The 24,520-nt window shown below is 42.3% G+C and overlaps 1 protein-coding gene across 1 annotated transcript in view; it reads right to left on the bottom strand.

Annotated features, from left to right (window-relative positions):
- LOC132405075 (sodium-dependent organic anion transporter-like) overlaps positions 1-23,740 on the bottom strand; it is a 32,350-nt gene extending 8,610 nt beyond the window's left edge. Inside the window, exons 1-4 of the mRNA XM_059989810.1 lie at positions 23,499-23,740; positions 18,653-18,819; positions 15,182-15,270; positions 2,991-3,166 (exon numbers count right to left, since the gene is read on the bottom strand). Of these exons, the coding sequence (XP_059845793.1) occupies positions 2,991-3,166; positions 15,182-15,270; positions 18,653-18,819; positions 23,499-23,740 (674 nt within the window). The remainder of the gene's footprint in view (positions 1-2,990; positions 3,167-15,181; positions 15,271-18,652; positions 18,820-23,498) is intronic.
- Between the last annotated feature and the right edge of the window lie 780 nt (positions 23,741-24,520).

Here is a 24,520-nt window from a genome sequence, read left to right as displayed (position 1 = left end):
GCCTTCATTCAGTCGGAAGTGCAGCGGCTGCTCAGGGAGGGGATCATTGAGCCAAGCACAGGTCCTTGGAGGGCCCAGGTGGTCATTGTTCGGAACGGACAGAAAAATAAGATGGTCGTGGACTATAGCCAGACCATCAATAGGTTCACGCAGCTTAATGTGTACCCTTACCCCGCATCGCGGATATGATCAATCAAATAGCTCAGTACAAGGTGTACTCGACCATAGACCTAAAATCCGCTTACCATCAACTCCCCATCCGCCCAGAGGACCGCCCCTACACCATCTTCGAAGTGGGCGGCAGGTTTTATCACTTCCTGCGCGTCCCCTTCAGTGTCACGAATAGTATCTCTGTCTTCCAGAGGGAAATGGACTGGATGGTGGACAAGTGCCAACTGAAGGCTACATTCCCATATCTGGATAACATCACCATCTGTGGTCATGACCGGCAGGATCACGATACCAACCTCCAACAATTTTTCCAAGCGGCCAAAGCTTTTAACCTTACCTATAACAGGGACGAGTGTGTGTTTGGAACCACCCGACTTGCTATCCTTGGGTATGTCGTGGAGAACGGGGTCATTGGCCTTGACCTTAACCGTATGTGCCCCCTGTTGGAACTCCCTCTTCCCAACACCCTCAGAGCCCTCAAACGGTGCCTGGGCTTCTTTTCCTATTACACCCAATGGGTCCCTCACTACGCAGACAAGGCCCACCCCCTGGTCAAGTCCACTGCATTTCCCCTCTCAGCCGAGGCTCGCGCGGCCTTCAGCCGCATTAAAGGGGACATTGCCAAAGCAGCGATGCATGCGGTGGACGAGACCATTCCCTTCCATGTAGAGAGTGACGCCTCCGACTTCGCGCTGGCTGCTACCCTCAATCAGGCAGGAAGGCCGGTAGCATTCTTCCCTCGTACCCTTCAAGGCCCTGAAATTCGGCACTCCGCAGTGGAGAAAGAAGCCCAGGCCATAGTGGAAGCTATTAGGCACTGGAGGCACTATCTCGCCGGCAAAAGGTTCACCTTGCTGACCGACCAGCGCTCAGTTGCATTCATGTTCAGCAACCAACAGCGGGGTAAAATCAAAACTGATAAAATTTTGAGGTGGAGAATCGAACTCTCCACCTACAACTATAACATCCTGTACCAGCCTGGAAGGCTCAATGAGCCCTCCGATGCCCTATCCTGGGGAACATGTGCCAGTGTGCAGCTCGACCGGCTATACACCCTCCACGCAGATCTTTGCCACCCGGGGGTCACCCGGCTTTTCCACTTCGTGAAATCCTGGAACCTGCCTTACTCCCTCGAGGAGATCAGGACGATGACCAGGGACTGCCAAGACTGCGCTGAGTGCAAACCACACTTCTACCATCCTGAAAAAGGCACAACTTATCAAGGCCACCCACCCCTTTGAGCGACTGAAGGTTGACTTTAAGGGCCCCCTTCCCTCCATCGACTGCAATGTGTACTTTCTTAACATAATCAACGAGTACTCACGGTTCCCCTTTGCCATCCCCTGCCCCGATACCACTGCCACGTCTGTCATAAAAGCCCTGCGCCAGCTCTTCACTCTGTTTGGGTATCCCTGCTATATCCACAGTGACAGAGGGTCACTCATAAATGAGTGATGAGCTGCATCAATACCTGCTGGCTAGGGGTATTGCTACTAGTAGGACCACGAGCTATAATCCCCGGGGAAATGGACAGGTGGAGAGGGAGAATGCCACAGTGTGGAAGGCCACACTCTTAGCCCTCAGGCCAAAGGGATTGCCGGTCTCTTGCTGGCAGGAGGTCCTCCCTGAGGCACTCCACTCCAACCGCTCCCTGTTTTGTACATCCACCAATGCCACCCCTCACGAACGCCTATTCTCTTTTCCCAGGAAGTCTGCCACTGGGACCACCCTACCAGTTTGGCTGACATCCCCAGGGCCAGTACTGCTCTGGAAACATGCGAGGAGCAATAAATACTCCCCGCTGGTCAAGAGGATTCACCTTCTACATGCGAACCCCCAGTATGCCTACGTGGTCTTACCTGATGGGCGGGAGGACACGGTCTCCATCCGCGACCTGGAACCCTCAGGAGCACCAGACCCCTACCCTGAACACTTCACGGTGACTATAATGTATATACCCATGAGACACCGCACACACCAAGCCCTACACAGACTCCTCACTACACTCCCATACCAGGCGCCACGCACACGCATGAGGGATTACTGACGCCTAATGGGCTGGGACCTCAAGTCAGGCCGGAGCCAGCACAACCACCGTCACCAGTGCTACGTAGATCGCAGTGACAGATTCAACTGCCTGATAGACTCGACCTGTAAGTATACTTGTCAGAAACTTCGCCCCGTGGGGACTCTCTTTTAAAACAAAGGAGGGGTGAATGTGGTAAACTGTGTATACCTGTCTGGACACGCCTCTCTGCTGACTGCTCCTGTGGCTCCTTCCACAGACCCCTGGATAAAGGTGATTGGGGCACTGCTCCTCCCACAGTCTTCAACATGCTCCCTTTTCGCTGTTAATAAAAGCCTATTGTTCACTTCCAGTCTCCTAAAGTTATTGATGGTGCATCACTCCCAAAGGAAAGATTTAAACTTCTTCAGGACAGGCATCATTCTACAAGTTTAAATGAACGATCCTATCCAACACCTCCCACCCATCCCAGACTGCTCTTCACCAATACCTGGTCAGATTGACTAACAGTAAGAGCTAAGTACACTGGACAAAAATCTTGGAGATCTGACAGACAATTCTGTAGTTTTGGAGATCTACAAATAAACTTAGCATCTCCTCTGTCCAGGCTGTTTTGGTGTTGATGATACATTTTCATGAAGACAATAACATGGGCTTTTGTTAAGTATACTCTATCCACAAAAAAAAAATCAATGGTGGTTTTTACCTAGCCAATCATTAATCAGTAGACATTCCACAAAGCAGCTTCAAGGGAACATTAAACAAATGGTACAGAAATATTTTGTTACTTTACCTCTTCCATGATTGCTGTAAGATCAGAGCGACTAAGAAACCTGCAGTATAGCTCATCAGAGGGTTGATGGCTCCTATGATGAGTAATGACAAGTCAGCTTTCCATGCTCCTTTGTATAGCAGTGTGGTTGCCACTGCTGTGATAAAAAAAATGACTGCTCCAGCAACAGATCCACACTGTTTAGAAAAAGAAGCTTTTGTTATTTAGGTTGGGACACAGGATAAAAATTCTCTTAGTGGAGCACAGTATCTCCAGTACATAGGACAGGATATTAAGAGAGGACATTGACATCAATTGCTTACTGTTTGGGGAGCCATGAAACAATCATGGAGCAAGGTTTGTTGAAGCACAGAATTCAGGAAGAATAAAATGAAGAGAGATAAAATTGGCTCAAATTTTGAATATCTTTGAAAATTTGGAAGAACAAAATACAGGTTGAGTACCTGTTATCTTAAATTCCAAAATCCAAAACCTCAAAATCCAACATTTTTTTTGAGCGCTGACATGATGTCACAAATCAAAAATTCCACAAGGCCCTGAGAAGGTTCCAAGGAGATGTGCAGGTCTCTGCACATCACTGATGGTTCTGAAAAGTGACCTCATATACAGTGCCTATTAAAAGTATTCACACCACCCCAAAGGTTTTCACATTTTATTGTTTTACAACATTGAATCACACTGGATTTAATCTGGCTTTTTTGACACGGATCAACAGAAAAAGACTTTAGTGTCAAAGTGAAAACAAATACTACAGAGTGATCTAAATTAATTACAAATATAAAACACAAAATAATTGATTACATAAATATTCACCCCCTTCAAATCAGTATTTAGTAGATGCACCTTTGGCAGCAATTACAACCTTGAGTCTGTGTGGGTAGGTCTCTATCAGCTTTGCACATCTGGACACTGCAAATTTTCCCCATTCTTTCTTTACAAATTGCTCAAGCTCTGTCAGACTGCATGGGGATCATGAGTGAACAGCCCTTTTCAAGTCCAACCACCAATTCTCAATTGGATTGATGTTTGGACTCTGACTTGGTAACTCCAGGACATTAACTTTGTCGTTTTTAAGCCATTCCTGTGTAGCTTTGGAGTTATTGTCTTGTTAGAAAACAATTTTTTTTTCCAAGTTGCAGTTCTCTTGCAGACTGCATCAGGTTTTCCTCCAGGATTTCCCCACATTTTGATGCATTCATTTTACCCTCTACCTTCACAAGCCTTCCAGGACCTGCTGCAGTGAAGTGTCCCCACAGCATGATGCAGCCACCCCCATGCTTCATGGTAGGGATGGTGTGTTTTTTATGATGTGCAGTGTTTGGCTTATGCCATAACTTAGCAAAGTTTTAAAAAGAGAACTATCAACAACCAAAAATAGTGGTACAGCCTGCACTTACTCTCTTTCAACTTTATATGCTTTGCATTGTAAACAGTTGGATCTTCCAGACACAGGTTTATTTTTACTACAACCAATTGAAAGACCTTAACTGCACTTTGGTGATCTCCATTTAACTAATCACATGACTTCTAAAACCAATTGGCTGCACCAGTGATTACTTGGTGTGTCATTTTAAAGGGAGTGAATACTTATGCAATTATTTTGTGTTTTATGTTTGTAATTAACTTAGATCACCTTGTAGAAATGTTTTCATTTTGACACAAAAGAGTTGATCAGTGTCAAAAAAGCCAAATTAAGTTCACTGTGATTCAATGTTGTAAAACAATAAAACATGAAAAATTCTGGGAGGGGGAGGGGGGAAAGAATACTTTTTATAGGCACTGTATATAATGAACAAAAGTTAATAAAGAATTGAAAAACATTGCATAAAGTGAAAAATGAAGCTCTTGACCTTGCACTGAAAGACTTCATCGGCAGTGGAGTGAACACATGCCACTTAATGTTCAGTTGATCGTGAAACAGGCAAAGATTTATCATGACAAATTGAAAATTGAAGGTAATTGTGAATATTCAGCAGGCTAGTTGCAGAAATTTAAAAGGCATGGTATTAAATTTTTAAAGATTTAAAACATTTTAAAGATAAAATGAGGCAGCACAGAAATTCATTGATAAGTTTGTGAAAATAGTTGCTGATGAAAATCTAACAACAGAACAAGTCCACAATTCTGATTGTTTCTATATGTTATATAAAACCTAAAAAAAGTAAAATATAAATACAGTGTACAGTAATGTTTTAATCAAAACACGGTATTGTAGTTAGAGACTGAAATCCTGCCATTGTTTGTGGTTGTTCAATAGCTGATTCAGGTAGTCATTCTCCCGATGCTATGGCTGCTTCTGTTACCCTGTACACACTATATTTTCATTATATCAAATGTAATCATTTTTACATGTGTGATGAACAAGTGCAAGGTGAAGACTGCTTACCAGTAGCACATAAATTCAGAGTAGGAGATGATGACGAACACAAGTTATCTTATTATATATTCCAAAATCTGAAATCCAAGACTCTTCCGGCCCCAATCATTTCAGATAAGGGACACTCAACCTGTACGAGTTTTCTCTTAGTATTTAAAAACTAGCAAACATAAACATGTTGGCTACAAGATTCTAACTCATGACAAGGAGGATATCAATGAATTTCTTCACTAAATCCCAGACAGTGGACCAGAGCCTGGCTGTCTTGAGCTGCCATGTTTTCCATCTGATATGTTCTGTAACAGGGCGCATCCATGCCAGGAATTATGCCCATGATGAGTAGTTTAGTCAAAATCTTTCAATGATGAAATGATATTTACATTTTAGCTTGTAAATAGGAATGTTGTGAAGATTAGTCTTTAGCTAAAAGATTAGGAAGAATTTTAGAAATTAGCAAGGTTTGACAAAAACATTTAATGGATAAGACTGGGGATTAAAGACTAAAATTAGCTTTATTTGGCACATGCACATCAAAACATAGTGAAGAATGTTGTCCGAGGATGTGCTGGGCAACCCATAAGTGTCACCATACTTCTGGCGGCAACACAGCAAGCCCACAACTAACCCGTATGTCTTTGGAAACCGGAGCACTGATAGGAAACCCACACGATCAAGAGGAGAACGTACAAACTCCTTATGGGCAGTGGTGGTAATTAGATCTGGCACTGTAAAGCATTACACTATCTGCTAGGTCACCCTGCTACCCCAGAGGATTAATGCATGGATTTAAGGAAATGGCAGAGGCCTTGAACAGATATTTTGTATCTATCTTCAATGCAGGAATCAGTATAGGCAGTCAAATGCCAGTATACAATCCAGCACCTGCAGTTACCACAGCTGTTAAATTCAGATTCAGATTCAGTTTATTGTCACTTAGAAACCACAAATGCAATGCAGTTAAAAAATGAGACAACGTTCCTCCAGAATGATATCAACAAAGTCAATAATCCTCAGTGGCAGTCTGTGCGGCTCCTGTAATGACAAACTCTCCGCTGAGAGGAGGAGGTTTTCATTGAAACTGAAGAAGCTCCAATAATTTCTTGTCCACTGCATCCCAAAAGACTGGGTGATTCATTACATATTTGTTTCAAACTTTTAGTGACAGTCCACCCTAAACACAGAGCCTTACAGAACATAAGCCACAGAAAATGAACATAGAACAGCACAGCACAGTACCGGCCCTTCAGCCCTTTTAATCTGTCTAGTCCTTCCCCCTTTACCCATTGCTCTTCCTTCACCCAGCAGACACAGAATGCTGGAGAAACTCAGCAGGTCAGGCAGCATCTACGAAGAGGAATATAAAGTCAACATTTTGGGCTGAGACCCTTCATCAGTACTGCTTATTGAAGAGTCCCTAATGTACCAGCCTAGCTAGCGAGTCTTGTCTTTGGAAAATGCTGGAGGAACTCAGCAGACCAGCCAGCACCTATGGTAAAAAAGGACAGTCAACATTTTGGGCCGAGACCCTTCAGCAGGACTGCCTCAAAGTCCCAGCTTTCTTCCTGTCCAGCTCATGCTATCCCTGGTAGTGCAAGATATCACCATTCATCTTTGCAGCCATTTTCATTTGTGAAAATAAAAATCAATTAGCTCTCACAAGACAATGATGGGTGGTTGAACTGAAAACTATTAGACTGGCTTGTGTAGTTGGAATCTACCCTCTCCCCCAACCCCACCGCACCCTTCCAATCTGGCTGTATCTTCAACAATTTCTCTGCCTGTCTATCGCAATGTTGGTTATCTCTCACCACCAAATCCCTTTGGCTCGTTCCTTTACTTTGAGCATCTCGCATAGTGGGCAAGTCAAATGAACTTAAATGCATTAATCACCACGTGGAATCACAAAAACATTCCAAGAGAAGGGCAGGGCTGGACTGCATAACGTTTCGGGCTATAGAGGTTTCAGACATGACAGAAGAGGATGGAAAAGAGGAGGGGAAGTAGTGAGAACATCACAACTGTACACAGGATATCCCAGGAGAATCATCCAAAGAATCCACATGGGTACTATTTAGGAATAAGGGTGGGTGATCACTTTACTAAGATTATACTATAGCCTCTCAGTAGTTAATGGAACAGTATGTAAGCAAATCACAGAAGGTTAAGAGAAACTGGGTTATTGTAGTGAGAGTGTGAACTTTCCTAACATTGAGGAGGATTAGTAAATTCTTTAATCACTGCCTCATGTACAATGAAAAAATGTGTTCTTCATGCCATCTACATGTCACATCTGTACACCAAGATAGCACAAGGAAAAGGCAGGAACAGAATACAGTCCTACAGTTACAAAGAAAGTGTGGTGCAGAAGGTAAAGATAAAAATAAGGGGCTATGATGTTCAACTTGGGAATGTTGTGTCAGCCACCCAGGATGATGGAATTGGGAGAAGGTTGTACAGAAAGCTGGGCGGAGAGAGATTTGTGATGAACTCTGGTGGGGTTCGTGGTCTTTTTAGCAGGAGGTGCAGAGGGGAGAGATCAGGAGAGACGGCCGTAGGATGTTATCCAACAGGAAGACCCGATTGTAAGGACTGCTCTGCAAGTTGAAGGAGTCCAAGACCGGAAATTCTACCAATGACTGGTGACAAGAATTCAGCATCATGAGTAACGGTCATGCCAGCTTTTGGACAATGCGAGCTCCAACACCACATGCACATTTAGACTGGTTTAACTGTGAAGGGCCTTTTTGTTTTTTTTCCTCTTAGTAACTGGTTGACAAAGCTGCAATCAGTAAATATACTTTCTTTATAATTGCATGAGGTGTACAACCTGTCATTTCTTGCCTATGGATAATTGTGTATGGGTAGTACTTACATAGCATTTGCATAAATCAGAGTTCCATTAATCAAAACATCCCAACTTTCCTGTTTGGGAGGACTCATATCATACTGACCCTAAAAATACATTAAGACAGGTGAGTTGTGTGGCTGTTAACAGAGCCAGCTAATGAGCCTGGTGAAGGGGCTTCAATGGTTTTCATGATGTGCTGAACTGCGTCCACAACGCTACAGTTCTTGGGATGTCAGACAGCAGAGGTTGCTACACCAAGCTGTGATGCATTTGTCTAAGCTGCCTCATGTAAAGGGCTGAAATGGGGCAGAATTTAAGTTCATCCAAGAAACAGTATGTAGAGAGACTGACTAGAGAGAGGACAACACCTGACCCCTTCTCAGGAAATGAGCCTGGAAGGTGGAGGAAGTGGAAGTGGTAGTGGGGAACTCTAAGGACTACAACCATAATTCTGTAAACTTCAAAGTAGGGACAAGGTGGGGCCTAAAGTTGAGGTATAAATTAGGGGACAATTTCAATAGTATAAAAGTCATCCTGTAAAACATAGATTTCTAGCAAATGATTGCTGGCAAGATGACATCCGACGAAGAGTCCTTTAAAAGGCAGTTAGTAAGAGCTCAGGCCAGTATGTTCCACTAAGGGTGAAAAGCAGAGATTGTTAGCATTAGTGAACTTGTGGCTGACAAAATATGTTTAAGGTGTGATCAGGAAAAGCAAAGCACGTGTCAGGTATAGGTAATGTCATGAATTATGTGGGCCTCTGCGGCTTTTGATAGAGTGTTGGGCTTCAGGGTTTCTCAAGCACCTGCACTTACTGAGTGTTAGAGCCATTCAGCCCAGGAGCCTTCTGTTTAGTCTTGTCAGGTCAATAGTGACTGGCCCAGGTTCCCTGTGTTCTGTGATCACTTAAGGGGATTCTGACTGTGCTCTTCTGCCATTCCTCCGCTCCTAGGCCAAGACATTGTCAGTGCTAAGCGTGACTGAGGCTGCCACCTACCACACTTGGGCTGAGTCAGCGCCAACCCTGCTGTTCCTCTGCACTTGGGCCTGTTCCTGCAAGTTCACACCATGGCAGAGACACTCTGCCGCCTTCAGACCCAGTGGAAGTACTACAGTAGCTTGGACATTGGTCGGCTGGAGAGAAGGATGCCTTCTTCACTCAGTTCATGTCCCAAAGGCTTCATTCCGAGGGATTCTCGAAGGCTTCATTCTGAGGGGATCCCAAAAGCTTCGTTCCAAGCTTCAGCAGTCTACATTCAAGACTCCCCCCTCCCCCTTGAGGTTCTCTGGGTCAACAAGGTTCATAACGTCGCCCATGTTATGCCTTGTTCCCGGTTCAAGAGCATCAGGTATGCCCCAGATTTCCCCCACTGCCTCAAAGCATTAGGTCTGCCCTGGGCTTTTCCCAGTCCTGGCTCGAGAGCATCAAATCTGCCCTGGGCTTTTCCCAGTCCTGGCTCGAGAGTATCAAATCTGCCCTGGGCTTTTCCCAGTCCTGGCTCGAGAGCATCAAATCTGCCCTGGGCTTTTCCCAGTCCTGGCTCGAGAGCATCTGGTCTGCCCTGGGCTTTTCCCAGTCCTGGCTCGAGAGTATCTGGTCTGCCCTGGGCTTTTCCCAGTCCTGGCTCGAGAGCATCTGGTCTGCCCTGGGCTTTTCCCAGTCCTGGCTCGAGAGCATCAAATCTGCCCTGGGCTTTTCCCAGTCCTGGTTCGAGAGCATCTGGTCTGCCCTGGGCTTTTCCCAGTCCTGGCTCGAGAGTATCAAATCTGTTCTGGGTTTTTCCCAGTCCTGGCTCGAGAGCTTCAAATCTGCCCTGGGCTTTTCCCAGTCCTGGCTCGAGAGCATCAAATCTGTTCTGGGTTTTTCCCAGTCCTGGTTCGAGAGCATCAAATCTGCCCTGGGCTTTCCCAGTCCTGGTTCGAGAGCATCAAATCTGCCCTGGGCTTTCCCAGTCCTGGTTCGAGAGCATCAAATCTGCCCTGGGTTTTTCCCAGTCCTGGCTCGAGAGCATCAAATCTGTTCTGGGTTTTTCCCAGTCCTGGCTCGAGAGTATCAAATCTGTTCTGGGTTTTTCCCAGTCCTGGCTCGAGAGCATCAAATCTGCCCTGGGCTTTTCCCAGTCCTGGCTCGAGAGCATCAAATCTGCCCTGGGCTTTTCCCAGTCCTGGCTTGAGAGCATCAAATCTGCCCTGGGCTTTTCCCAGTCCTGGCTCGAGAGTATCAAATCTGTTCTGGGCTTTTCCCAGTCCTGGTTCGAGAGCATCTGGTCTGCCCTGGGTTTTTCCCAGTCCTGGCTCGAGAGCATCAAATCTGTTCTGGGTTTTTCCCAGTCCTGGCTCGAGAGTATCAAATCTGTTCTGGGTTTTTCCCAGTCCTGGTTCGAGAGTATCAAATCTGCCCTGGGCTTTTCCCAGTCCTGGTTCGAGAGTATCAGATCTGTTCTGGGCTTTTCCCAGTCCTGGCTCGAGAGTATCAAATCTGTTCTGGGTTTTTCCCAGTCCTGGTTCGAGAGCATCAAATCTGCCCTGGGCTTTTCCCAGTCCTGGTTCGAGAGTATCAAATCTGCCCTGGGCTTTTCCCAGTCCTGGTTCGAGAGCATCTGGTCTGCCCTGGGCTTTTCCCAGTCCTGGCTCGAGAGCATCAAATCTGTTCTGGGTTTTTCCCAGTCCTGGTTCGAGAGCATCAAATCTGTTCTGGGTTTTTCCCAGTCCTGGCTCGAGAGCATCAAATCTGTTCTGGGCTTTTCCCAGTCCTGGCTCGAGAGCATCAAATCTGTTCTGGGTTTTTCCCAGTCCTGGCTCGAGAGCATCAAATCTGTTCTGGGTTTTTCCCAGTCCTGGCTCGAGAGCATCAAATCTGTTCTGGGTTTTTCCCAGTCCTGGCTCGAGAGCATCAAATCTGTTCTGGGCTTTTCCCAGTCCTGGCTCGAGAGCATCAAATCTGTTCTGGGTTTTTCCCAGTCCTGGTTCGAGAGCATCAAATCTGTTCTGGGCTTTTCCCAGTCCTGGCTCGAGAGCATCAAATCTGTTCTGGGTTTTTCCCAGTCCTGGTTCGAGAGCATCAAATCTGTTCTGGGCTTTTCCCAGTCCTGGTTCGAGAACATCACGTTTGCCTCGTGTTTTTTCCTCAGCACACGCTCAAGAACATTAGATCCACCCTGCACTTTTCCCATCCCTGGTTTGAGAGCATCTGGTCTGCGCTGGGTTTTTTCACAGCCCTAGCTCCAGTTCCCCAGGGCTCGCGCAGCAGTCATTTGCCAGTCTCTGTGGTTTGCTGTCGTGTTGGGCTACAGGGTTTCCTCGAGCATCTGTGTTTACTAATTGTTAAGCTTCATTTAGCCCAGCTGTTTTCAGTTTGGATTTGCCAGATTGATTGTGACCAGCACATTTCCCACGTTCAATAATTATTTTAAAGGCACTTTCACTGTGCTCTGGAATTTGCCTTCCTCCATTCCTTGGTCAAGTTGTTGTTAGTGCTTACTGTGACTGATGCTGTCATCCACTGCACCTGTACTGAGTCGGTGCCAGTGACAATCATGACATGGAGAGCCTCCCTTCCCTCTACATTTGCCTGCCAGCATGCACTGTGACAGAGAATTGGAACTGAGTGAGTCTCTGAAGGAATACGACAGGTGTAGGAGAATACTTAGGAAACTAATTAGGAGCACCATAAACCATCCTTAATTAAGACATTCTATATGTATATCAGGGGCACGTGGGTTCTCTTAGAGACCAAAAGAGTAATGTGTGGAAACAGGGAAATGAACACTTCTCAGCTGTATTCACTAGGGAGTGGTTTGCTGATACTTGATCTTATCAGTATTACGAAATTGAAGGAGCTGATGTCATGGAATGCAAAAGGACTAAGTAGACTGTCAAAGTTAGATGATATCTATATCCAAAAGCTGTGGGAACTAACCAGTAAAAGTTAGTCCTTTACTCACATTCTTAGCCTCTTGTCAGTCAGCCGATCTTCAATCCATGCTAATATCTTTCCTTTTACCATGGATCCTATCTTTAACTCTAAAGTTAAAGTGAGGCTAAATGGTCTATAATTTCCTTTCTTCTGCTTCTCTCCATTCTTGAAGAGTGGTGTGTCATTTGCAATTTTCCAGTCCTCCAGAACCATTCCAGAATCTAATAATTTTTGACAGATCATTACTAATGCCTCCACAATCTCTTCAGCTACCTCTTTCAGAACCCTGGGGTGTAGTCCATCTGGTCCTTATCTACCAAGCCTTCCAGCTTCCCAAGCATCTTCTCCATAGTAATAGCAACAACACTTCCTTTTTCCCCTGACTCTCAAGTTTCTGGCATACTGCCAGTGTCATCCACAGTGAAGACTGATACAAAATGCTTATTTTCATCCACTATGTCCTTGCTTCCCTCCCCCCATTACTATTTGTCCAGCAGTCCAATATCCACTCTCACCTCTCTCTTACTCAATATATCTGAAAAATTGTTTTTTATCCTTCTATATTATTGGCTAGCTTACCTTCATATTTTATCTTTTCTCTCCTTACAATTTTTTTTAGTAGCCTTCTGTTGGTTTTTAAAAGCTTCCCAATCCTATAACTTCCCACTAACTTTGGCTCTATTATATGTTCCTCTCTTTCTCTTTTATGCTGTCATTGATGTCCCTTGTCAGCTTTGGTTACATCATTTTTCCTTCAAAATACTACTTCTTTGGGATACATCTTTCCTGTGTCTTCCAATTGCTCCCAGAAACTCCTGCCATTGCTGTTCTGCCATCATCCCTGCTAGTGTCCCCTTTCAATCAACTTTGGCCTGTTTCTCTCTTATGTCTCTGTAATTCCTTTTACTCAAATGTAATACTGATACATCTGATTCATCTTCTCCCTCTTAAACTGCAGGATGAATTTTATCACATTATGACCACTGCTTCTGAAGGGTTCCTTTACCCTAAGCTCTCTAATAAAATCTGGTTCATTACACAGCACCCAATCCAGAATTACCTTTTCCCTAGTGGGCTCAACCACAAGCTGCTCTATAAAGTCATCTCATAAATATTCTACAAATTCTCTTTCTTGGGATCCAGCACCAAACTAGTTTTCTCAATTTACCTGCCTATTAAAACCTCTTTTACTTCACTCCCTGTCTGTTTTGAAAAATCTAAATCCCAGAACAACTGGAACCATTCTTGCTCTCGTGACAGCAAAGTCTGTCACAATATCATAGTTCCATGTACTGATCCATGCTCCAAGTTTATCACCACTGTCCCTGATACTTCTCGCATTAAATTGAACACATTTCAACCCATCCAACTCACTGCCTTTTTGCCCTAACCACAGCCTATTGTACCATAGTTTATCTACACATTGCAACTACCTTTACACCAACTGCTCCATCATCTGACCTATCATTCTGGTTCCTATCCCCCTACTAAACTAGTTTCTAGCAAATCTGCCTACAATGATATTGGTCCTTCTCGAATTCAGATGTAACCCATTCCTCTTAAACAGGTTACACCTTCCCCAGAAGTGAACTCAATGATCCACAAACATGAGAAAGTCTGCAGATGCCCAGAAACCTAAAGTAGCACATACAGGAAACTGGAGGAACTCAGCAGGTCAGGCAGCATCTATAGAAAAGAGCAAACATTGATGTTTCGGGACAAGACATTTCTTCACGACTGAGAAGGAAGGGAGAAGGTGCCAGAATAAAAAGATGGGGGGGGGGGAGGGGAAAGAGGCTAGATGGAAGATGACAGGTGAAGCCAGGTGGGTGAGAAAGGTCAGTGACTGGAGAAGAAAAAATCTGATAGGAAAAGAGAATGGGCAATAGGAGAAAAGGAAGGAGGAGGAGATCCAGTGGGAAGTAACATGCAGGTGAGAAGAGGTGAAAGTTCAGAGTGGGGAATGCAGGAAGGGGGAGGGGGATTCATTGACTGGAAGGAGAAATCAATATTCATGCCATCAGGTTGAAGGGTACCCAAACAGAATACAAGGCATTGCTCCTCCACCCTGAGGGTGGCTTCATTATCCACAAATGTGAAACACTCTCCCCTGCAGCAATTCCTCAGTCACACATTCATTTGCCATATCATTCTTTTCTTACCCTCATTAGTGTATTCTCAGGCTGCATTGCAGAGATTACTACCCCTGATGCCCACCCTTTAAGGAAATGACTAAGCCACCAGAGTTAGAGGGCAAGAATAATGGTCAAATTGACAAAGCCTAGTTGGTGTTCCACAAGTAAATATTATATTCTTAAGTATTCATTATGTTATATTTTGCAACTCTAGAAACTAATAGAAAGACACAAGAGTTGGGAGAAATGTGTCAATTTAGTTTTACTTTAGTGAGTTACTTATTCCGTGGTGGTGTAGTGATGAATGCCATTCAAACACTTTCACATACAACCTGTAATGAATTATGTCACAAGAAAGAATACTTATCTTGTGCAATTTTACTCAAATACTACTGAAATATTAAATATAATAAAAATCATATCAATGAACAACTTAAACAAGATTTGTCAATGAAAGAAAGGCAAGTATTATTGAAAATATACATTGTATTATTGTTACAAAGAGGTAGTAAAAGGTATTTATATATATATCATGGACCAATTGACAAAGCAAATAGACCCTATATCAGTAATTCTGTGTGAAGGGTTTATACATGGATTTGCATAGATACATGGATACTCGAGAGACCATGGATTTGCGCCTTGGAAGGGTTCCAGGGTGCAGGCCTGGGCAGGTTTGTATGGGAGACCAGCAGTTGCCCAAGCTGCAAGCCTTCCCCTCTCCACACCACCAATATCGTCCAAGGGAAGGGACTAGGACCCAAGCAGCTTGGCACTGTGTTGTTAAGTTCAAGGACACAACACACAACCTCAGCTGAGGCTCGAACTAGTGACCTTCAAATTATTAGTCCAATGCCTTATCCACTAGGCCACGTGCCAACACAGGGTTTATACAAATAGAAGGCATTAACTAACCTTTAGAAGAATTCTTGATTTCTTTGGCCACTTCCATGCAATGAAAATTCCAAATACTATCGGGAGGATCAAAGTGGTCAATGTAATACCTATTTCAGAAGGAGAGGTAAGATTTTACAACAGTCAGATAACCAGAAATGGCCCTTCAATTTGATTTTACATGAATGCACAGAGCTGGAGAAGGAGGGGCAGGTCATATACTCGGTCCCTTGGGCCTATTCATTATTAAATGTCATGGCTAATCTAACTGTAGCCTTAATTCCATGTACCCTTTACCTCTAGTGACCTTTCACCCCAATGCTGTTCATGTTTATCTATTTCTGTCTTAAAAATATTTAAAATCTCCTCTTCCACTTCCCCTTGAGGGAGGCAGTTCCAAAGACTCGTGAGAAATTTCTTTAGCATGAGGGTGGTGAATTTGTGGAACTTGTTAGCACAGGAGACCAGGTTGTTGGGTGTATTTAAGGCAGATTGACAGTTTTTTGATAGCACGCAGCATCAAGGGTTAGAGGGAGAAAACCGTAGAGCGGAGCTGAGAAGGGGAAGGAAAGATCAGCCATGACTAAATGGTGGAGCAGACTCGATGGGCCAAATAGGCCAATTATGCTCTTATGTCTTATGGCTTTAACTACTACTTCCTTTCCATAGGATAGCCTTCAGTAAATCTCGAGACAAGGCACAATTTTACTTTTTGCTCTACCATGGCAAAACTTCTGAGAAGGGGTTGCAAATCTGAGGCTTTTATCTGGAATGTGATTATGGCTACAGATGCAAAAATGTTCATCTCCAGGTTTTTCCAGTCAAACACTAATTAGGAGAAATGTTCAGGAAAAGCTGCAAGTGGGCTCCACACAGACACACACACTTCTACTGAAGGTGTGGAGTACTGTGGCAGAGGAGATACAGTGGACATAACGCTCTCTCCCCAGACAGAGCAAGGAGGTCTAAGGGAGTAATTAATAGGGTAGATGTTGGATAAGTTGGGTTATAGTTGTAGTATGTGTTGTGTATTTAATATTTCAGTAATATTTGAGAAACATAATAAATAAATTGTTTGATTAAGCATTGTTTAATTCATTCATTACCAGTTACTTGAATGGTAAATGTCATAACACTGCCATGTCATAAGAGAATGCCCTTCAAAAAAATCAAAACAAGACATGCATCTCTCATGTTCCCTTGATTTTCTTTTGATTAGTTTTATGCTTTGGAGTTACAGAACATAAAACTAATCGAATCATTGATAGTGGTTCGACAAAACTTCATGGAGGGCAAAGGCCAGAAATAGCCATGGTCATCCACTGCAACCCAGGAAGACCCCAGTTGTGACGTCTACTCATACCACCAGACCCAGACTTCTGAGGTCAAGAGAGTGGAACTGCCCCAGAGCAGCAGCTTCTCCTCTCTTAAAAACACTGTCACACAGGTTTCATCACTGGGCACGACGAGGCAACCAATCAATCAACTCTCAGAAATTGGTGGAACACCAACCTACTTTTAAACCTCCTGGTCCCTTCTTCCTCTCCTCCAAGTGGGCCACTAACCAAGATCCCTGTAACCAACCACACCTGGTGCCTCAAGACCTCCAATGAGATAGGGTTGTGCAATGCTCATTCTGCTTTTGTAAAATCTTCAGAGAACCAATTGGAGAAATCTAAGCAAAATTTCCCAATATTAATTAAATTTCTCTTCAAGCACAGTCTGGTCAGCCAGCCTCCAGCAGCTCATTACAGTTTCAGGTTGCATTCACAATCACCAGCATTTCTGTGGGCTTCTACACATCTCTTCTTTATCAGTTTGGAGCCCATCAAAAATCACAATTCTATCTTCCATTGCCGAGACTCAGGCAACATCACCTTCCTTGGTGAAAAGTGATGCAAAGTTTGCTGACGATATATAGCTGGGCAATACTCTGGGTTGTGAAGAGGATGCAGAAAGACCTCAGGCATGAAGGCAGGGCATGTGAATGGTTGAGAATGTGAGAGATCGAGTAACATGTGGAATAATCTGAGGTCATCAAAATGGAAAAAAACAATGCATATTTTTAGATAGCAATGAAAAAAAAGCAAAAAAAAAATGCAGATATTGGAGATTTGAAAATAAAAACAGAAAATGCTGGAAACTATCAGTAGTTCAGGTCATACCCATGAAAACAGGAGCAGGTGCAGTTTACTTTCGGTCAATAAACTTTCAGCAGGAAGAGAAAAAGTTAGAATTCAAACATGCTTTAACTTTCAGGGAATGGGAAGCATGGGGGAGAATTTACCCAAATGATCATGAACTGAATTTGTTTGCTTAGAGGCCACAATAGAGGTGCAATTACTCCAGTGTGCATTTCACTATAATCCATTGACTGAAGTGTAAATTTGCAAATAAATTGCAGAAATGTATAACATCCATAAAATAGTGGTAATGGAGCACTTCCATCTATCAAGCCAGACACTGGATTAGCAATCACATAATGGCAAAAGAACTCCTAGTCCACTAAGGAAGACTGCATTGTAGTCTTCAACCTAGAAAATGAGCTGGAACAAAAATAAAAGTCATACTAACCTTTGGATTTGTTGCCTTAGATTTTCAGCATCAGCAGATTTTCTCAAATTTGCCATATTAACCCTTAGTGAAAAAGTTAGAATGTGGAAATGACTCAAATACGGAGGCCTGTGCTTAGTTAGATTTAAGGCCTGGCGGCAAAACTAAGTGAGCAGAGCTGTTTCAGCTTTCTCCAGATACCTCATTTGAGGGACAAGAGCAGAAATGCCAGAGCTCCATGAACGATCAAAAGACAGACATGAAATATAACAGAAATGGATATGCCTGAGTTGTTGACACAGATGAAAACTAGGTTGATTACAGTATGTTCAAATGGAAAGTAAAAGAGGAAGCAAGAGTGGTAAAGGGAGAGCATGAGATCTGACAGAAAACATAAAATGAATTTTCTTTATTCTATAAGCCTATGAACTAGATAAGGGCTTGAGGAGAAAAGGTGGGCTGATAAGAAACCATAAAGAAAATTTGTTCATGGAGATGAAGGCCTCTGCTGAGGTACAAAACAAGTGCTCAAAAAATAGAAGCAGACGTAAACCATTCAACTTTTTGTCCCTTTTCTGACATTAAGCTTGCAGCTGATCTTTTAAATCAGCAATACTTAACTGCATTACTCACATATTCTTTTAATTCCCTTATAATCAGAAAATCTATTGATTGTTGCCTTGAACACACTTAACAGAGCATCTCCACAACACTCTTGAGTAGACCTCTCTCATGTTTCGCTTACATTAAGGTGAAGAAACTTATTCTCACCTCCACTCGGAATGGTTCATTCCTTATCGCGACATGGTGAATTTTGTTTCGACACTGCATCTGGTGAAAACATTATTCTTACATCTATCCTGCCAAGTCCTTTAAGAATTGTATTTGTTTACATTATTTTAATATTTCTAATAAAAAGACAGAAATAAATGCAATCACCTATATTCTTGTAAAGTTCTTGAAAATGGAAACTGCTAGAACAATTGTTGGCAGAAAAAATGTTGGTAGAAGAACCGTTGGCTTGTATAAAGGCAGGTGAGTAGATAAAAAGATTCAGAGGCAGGAAGCCAGTAGCCAGGATTGTAGAGAAGACTGTCATGGATATACTGCAAAAATCAAAGTGGTTATTAATAAACAGACTAAATTTCACAACCAGTTACAAACATATTGGTCTGTAAACAGCAAAATGTTTGCTATATAGCAAATAATACAATCATAAAACTTTATATTAAGCTCATAAGGAAATATACATATTACAGATACATCAGTGCGAAAAGCAGTAGATAAATGAACTTTTTGGCAATTATGCCACGGTACCAAAATACAATGATGAATATCCACTGGCTAAATCACAAAGCACCAAATATTGATCCTTTTCTCATCCCTACAATGAGGTTCTGAGCTCAGCCATGGTCCTGATCAGGTTGAAGATAATGACTTTATTTTAAAACAAGAACACCATTGGAGATGATCTTGAGAGTTTTCTTATGTGCAGTTAGGGTTTGTGTACAGTAAGTAGGGGAATAATAGATGGCATTATGTGGTTTTGAAAGATGGGTAAAGAATCACAACTGCCTATTAAAGGTGGGACATAAGCAAAGGAATCAGGCTGACATATAGGTGGAGGGGAGATCTTGAGATTGAGGGAATGTAAGTCAAGGGGCTTCCTAGAAATTAAGTTGTTTGTTGGGAGAGTTCATTGACATAAGGGGCCAAGGGCTTAGCTTTGTACTTTAATTGCCTGTAGGCTTCCTAAGCATCCTAGGTTGGTGCCATGGTGAAACATTAAGTATTCCCGGAACAAGAGTCCCAGGACAATATGGTCCAACTTCCCCCCCCCCAGAACAAGAGCAGTGACACATGAGGAAATGGCATCATCCATGAATCTTTAAGATAGGAATTTATGACAGGAAAAGCCTAGGCAAATGTTTCAAATGAATCAAAACAGCTTGGAAATTCCGTCACACAATGCTAAACTTAACAACAGTTTAAAATGTTTTAAAGACATAAGTGCATCAGGTATAACAGTAATAATTGGAGACTTTAATTCCCATTCTTAGAGCAGCCTTTCTCAACCTTTTTGACCCAAGGAACACTTGAAATAATTTTCAAGTCTCAGGGAATCCCTGCGAAAAGATTATTGTATATGGAGCTCATGGTACATTAGTGTGATCAGTAAGTTGTAGATATAATAATCCAAAAATAATTGTCAATGTTTTTTGAGTAGAGAATGAATTTTTAGCCAACCTTTCTTGAAAAACAACAGGTAGTTAGGCTTAGTCTACCTTTCTTGAATTAATCACTTCCTTTCTGTTTCCTAAATTTTAAAAACATAAGGCAAACATAATAAATTTCTGTTAAATAACTGGTTTAAACCAAACTGGGGTTTTTAATTTTCCTAAAGGTAAACTCAGTAGCTTTACTCTTTGTTGTGAGATTCCAACAGTAGTTGTTTGAAATAATCAGCACTTTTATGTGTCATATGGCTGTGAATTGTCTTTTCAATTTTGCTGGAGCCATTGCTGCATTTGTAAATTGTTTGCCACAGACCAGGCTCAATGGAATAGGGGTTAATAAAATATTTTAAAAAGAGCAGCGTAATAAATAACTAAATGAGAAAAACTGCAAAAATATGAAAACGATGATACAATTCACTTCTAACCTACACAATCCACCTTTTGCAATGTTTACAACAGCGAAGTGGCAAGCCAGTAGCTAAGTTGCAGTGTGTAAAAATTCCTTCTTAAAATTGAAAATTTCCCTCCAATTTTCTACTACACCGGTAGTTTGTTCGCTCCCATAAGTCAATCGGCGGCGCATTGGGGGAAGTTGGGGGAGGTAACTCAGGAGGGAGAAGCTAACAACACAGCCCAAGTTGGGCACGTCCATTCAAAGCTCGGAAACACACTTCATGCTCTACTGTCCTCCCCTACGTGCAATACAGCGCTCACCAATTATCAGCCTACTGTCCTCTCCTCCGTGCAATACGGCGCTCACCAATTACCAACAGCCTCTCTTATCTCACGTTAAAATCATAGAGTGGTCTCAAGGAAATAAATACAGTCCTGCTGCACACTGCCATGGGGCTGAGAGACCTCTAGTGATATTGCGAACGGGGCTAATCGATCTTTGCCCATCCCTGCATCACGCTTTGCGCAATGTTCAAAACAACATTTTTTTAAAACACAACCTCCTGCAGAACCCCGGTTGAGAAACCCTGCTGTAGAGTGTAGTGGAGAGTATATTGACTCTTGCCTCATATCCTGTTATGGAAACTCCAATGCCCTTGAATGGAAAAGAATGGAACAAAGTAGTGGATAGACCATGGTCCATCATGTGTGAAAACCTCTACATGGAGAACATCTACTTGAAACACTGTTGCAGGATTGTAGCATCCATCATCAGGGACCCCCATTGCCAAGGACACACTCTCTTCTCACTACTGGCATCAGGAAAAAGTTACAGGAGCCTCAGGACACACATTCAGGAACAGTTATTACCCCTCAAACATCAGGCTCTTCAACTGAAGGGAATGGCTTCACTCAATTTCACTTGCCCCATCATTTAATTCATTTTCAAGAACTCTTCATCTCATGTTCTTGATATTTGGTTGTTCGCTTGCTCGCTAGCTTGCTTGCTTATTTGTTTATTTATTTATTTATTGCTTGTTTGCTTCTTTTTCTATTTGCACAGTTTGTTGTATTTGCACTCTGGCTGAATGCCCTAGTTGGGTGGTCTTTTGTTGATTCCATTAAGGTTATTATTCTCTAGATTTGTTAAGTATACCCACAAGAAAATTAATCTTAGGATCATATATGATGACATATTTTGATAATAAATTTATTTTGAACTTTGAACAATAGACTGGATGGGGTAAGTTTTCTGCAGTTAAAGTTGAAGATGAATTTATGAAATGTCTAAAGATCTGATTGTTGTGCTATTTTAAACCTTGCTTTGTGCAACTGACAAATCATGTTGTCACGGCACTTTGGAGCTGAGGGAACACAATATCACAGAATTTGACATTGTTTAAAAGTGATACAATTGTACACAAAACTAGGTCTAAAATCTAAACAAAGGAAGCTATGAATGCATGGAAGGAAAGCTGGCTGTAGTTGTTTGGGATATTACTTTGAAAAGTATGACTTGTAAAGGCAGTGGCTAGTATTGAAAGAAATAAATATGTTGAAGAACATATTTCCCTTTAAGACACAAAAGCCCAACAGGAAATGTGGTGCCTCCTTGGCTTACAAAGGGAATGAGAGATCATTAAATCCAAGGTCGGGATTTCTGCACTTCCCAAAAGTACCAACAGGCAAGTTAGAAATCATCAAAAACAAAGAAATTGAGGGCAAGACAAAAGAATGAGCACACTGAAAGCACACATGGCACAGTTTACACAGGTTTACAAAACATTTGACATAAAACTGCACAGAATAACAACAAAATAACATACGTATTTAAGTCACTCCATTATTTTTTCCCTCTCCTGTCTTTGGCATTTACCCATTCTTTGTAAACTCTATCTAGACTAATGGAACTTCCATCCAATTGATAGCTTTTGATTCTCATTAATATACCCAAATGACATTCACCTAAACGGTTTCTCAGCTTGTTTTTGAGTTGATTCATTAGGCTGAAATCTCACTCACAGTCCGCACTAGATGCAAGAAAGGTTCCCCCAATGTCCATCACCTGTGCAAGATCACAAAACTGTTCATTTTGAAATACAAATGCCACCATTTGAGCAAAGTTTTAAATCAGTTTGGGTTTAATTTTTTCTTTCATGGAAAATTTGAAATCATTAAACTGTCTAACTGTTACAGTATTTTCAGCTAGAAAATCATGATGTTTTAGACATAAGGCATTACCTTGTTCATTGTTAAATGTGAAGTCAGCTAACAACACACTGTCGATAAGAACTTTGATCTCCTCTGGGTTTGATAATTTTCGCTCTCGCTCATCTGCACTCAACCGTAACAAGCGTGGCACTCCTGTAATGGGTAATGGTGGGTTCTGTTGCCTGAGCTTTTGTACACCGTCCAAATGCAATTTACATGCCAGGTTTCAAAAAGTCAAGTTTCCAAATATAATCCCACTTCTTTCCACTAGCAAATTCTCCAGCAGCTTTCGCATCATGACAATACAAACAGATAACTCCAGTTTCTGAATCATACATAAACATTTCTCGTAGCTGAACGTTCATGACCTCATGAGCTTTTGGTGTAGTAGTTCCAACTATTTTACAAAGCCATTCAACCCTAAACAAATTTGCAGTTCTTTTGCACTTCACACTCTTCGCTTCTTTTGAATTTGACACAGTGAATCAACAGTTTTTCAATAAAAACTTAGTAAGCTATCTACAGGATTTGAAACAGATCTTTGTAAACTTTACAATATGAACATTGTCCGCCGAAGATGGCTGCCGCCGTGATGCAGCTGTACAAACTGGAACAGGAAAGGTGAGGTGATGTGCATTGTGGTATTTGAAAAACCGACTAACTAGTTAACAGAAACATTTAGCTAAAAGATTATTTTCAATATAATTATTAATTACTACATTATTTTAGGTAACTAACCTTTTGTGTGCACATTAATTTCCTTTGTGCACTGGTTGAAAACATGTGCACATTCGCACATGCACAGCTTAGAGGGAACATAGCTCCTGACAGCCAAGTATGTTAAAATACAATTCAGAGTTGCTAGATCTTTGTTCAGAAAGGATGTGCAGCCAAAAGAAACAAAGTTAATAGTGAAATTGAGAGAGAAAAGCATGAACACTCACCTGAGATCCATGTCTCCATCTACCCAGTAGCTCATTATGTTGGAAATAACCCCTCCAGGACAACAGCCCATAATAAGGACTGCAATTGCCTGAGGAGATTTCAACTTAAAAGAAATTGCAAGAGTAAATGCAATGAGTGGCATAAATCCAAACTGGCAAACAACACCGATGGCAAGACCCCATGGTCTCTTAACAAGAGCCCACAATTTCTTCAGATCAACTGTGCAGCCCATGGAAATCATGACCAAAATCAGTGTAATATAAAGTATTGAACCGGCAATTTTCATTAACTTAGTATTAACACTTGCCCCGTCACTATTTGAAACACTTGTTGAATTTTCCATTTTTACTTTCTCAGCTGTGCTGGCTGTTTTAAACTTGTACTCCAGTGCAACTATTTATACTCCAGGGGAATATCTACGTAAACATGGAAAGCTGACTGGTATTGGAGAATATGATATTGTGCAATTTTTAACCTATTGAAAACTAGAACTTATGTAGATTATCTCCAAACACAGATCTGCTTGTGCAGCTTTTTAAAAATGAAAGTCAAATAAAAATTAAATTGCTTTGGGAAGAAAACAGCTGTATGAAAATTCCACTTTTCCTGGAATGTCTGGTAGTACCATAAGACCATAAGACAAAGGAGCAGAAGTCGGACATTCAGCCCATCGAGTCTGCTCCACCATTTCATCATGAGCTGATCCAATCTCCCCTATAGTCCCATTCCCCCACCTTCTCACCATAACCTTTGATGCCCTGACTACTCAGGTACCTATCAATCTCTGCCTTAAATACACCCAATGACTTGGCCTCCACTGCCACCTGTGGCAACAAATTCCACAGATTCACCACCCTCTGGCTAAAAAAATTTTTTCGCATCTCCGTTCTGAATGGGCGCCTTGCTGTTCTCAAGTCAAGTCCCCTCGTACTAGACTCCCCACCATGGAAAATAATTTTGCCACATCCACTCTGTCCATGCCTTTCAACATTCGAAATGTTTCTATGAGGTCCCCCCTCAT

Source organism: Hypanus sabinus, chromosome 14 (assembly GCF_030144855.1).
Source record: "Hypanus sabinus isolate sHypSab1 chromosome 14, sHypSab1.hap1, whole genome shotgun sequence".
Taxonomy (NCBI): domain Eukaryota; kingdom Metazoa; phylum Chordata; class Chondrichthyes; order Myliobatiformes; family Dasyatidae; genus Hypanus; species Hypanus sabinus.
This window is presented reverse-complemented; position numbering and strand designations above follow the sequence as displayed.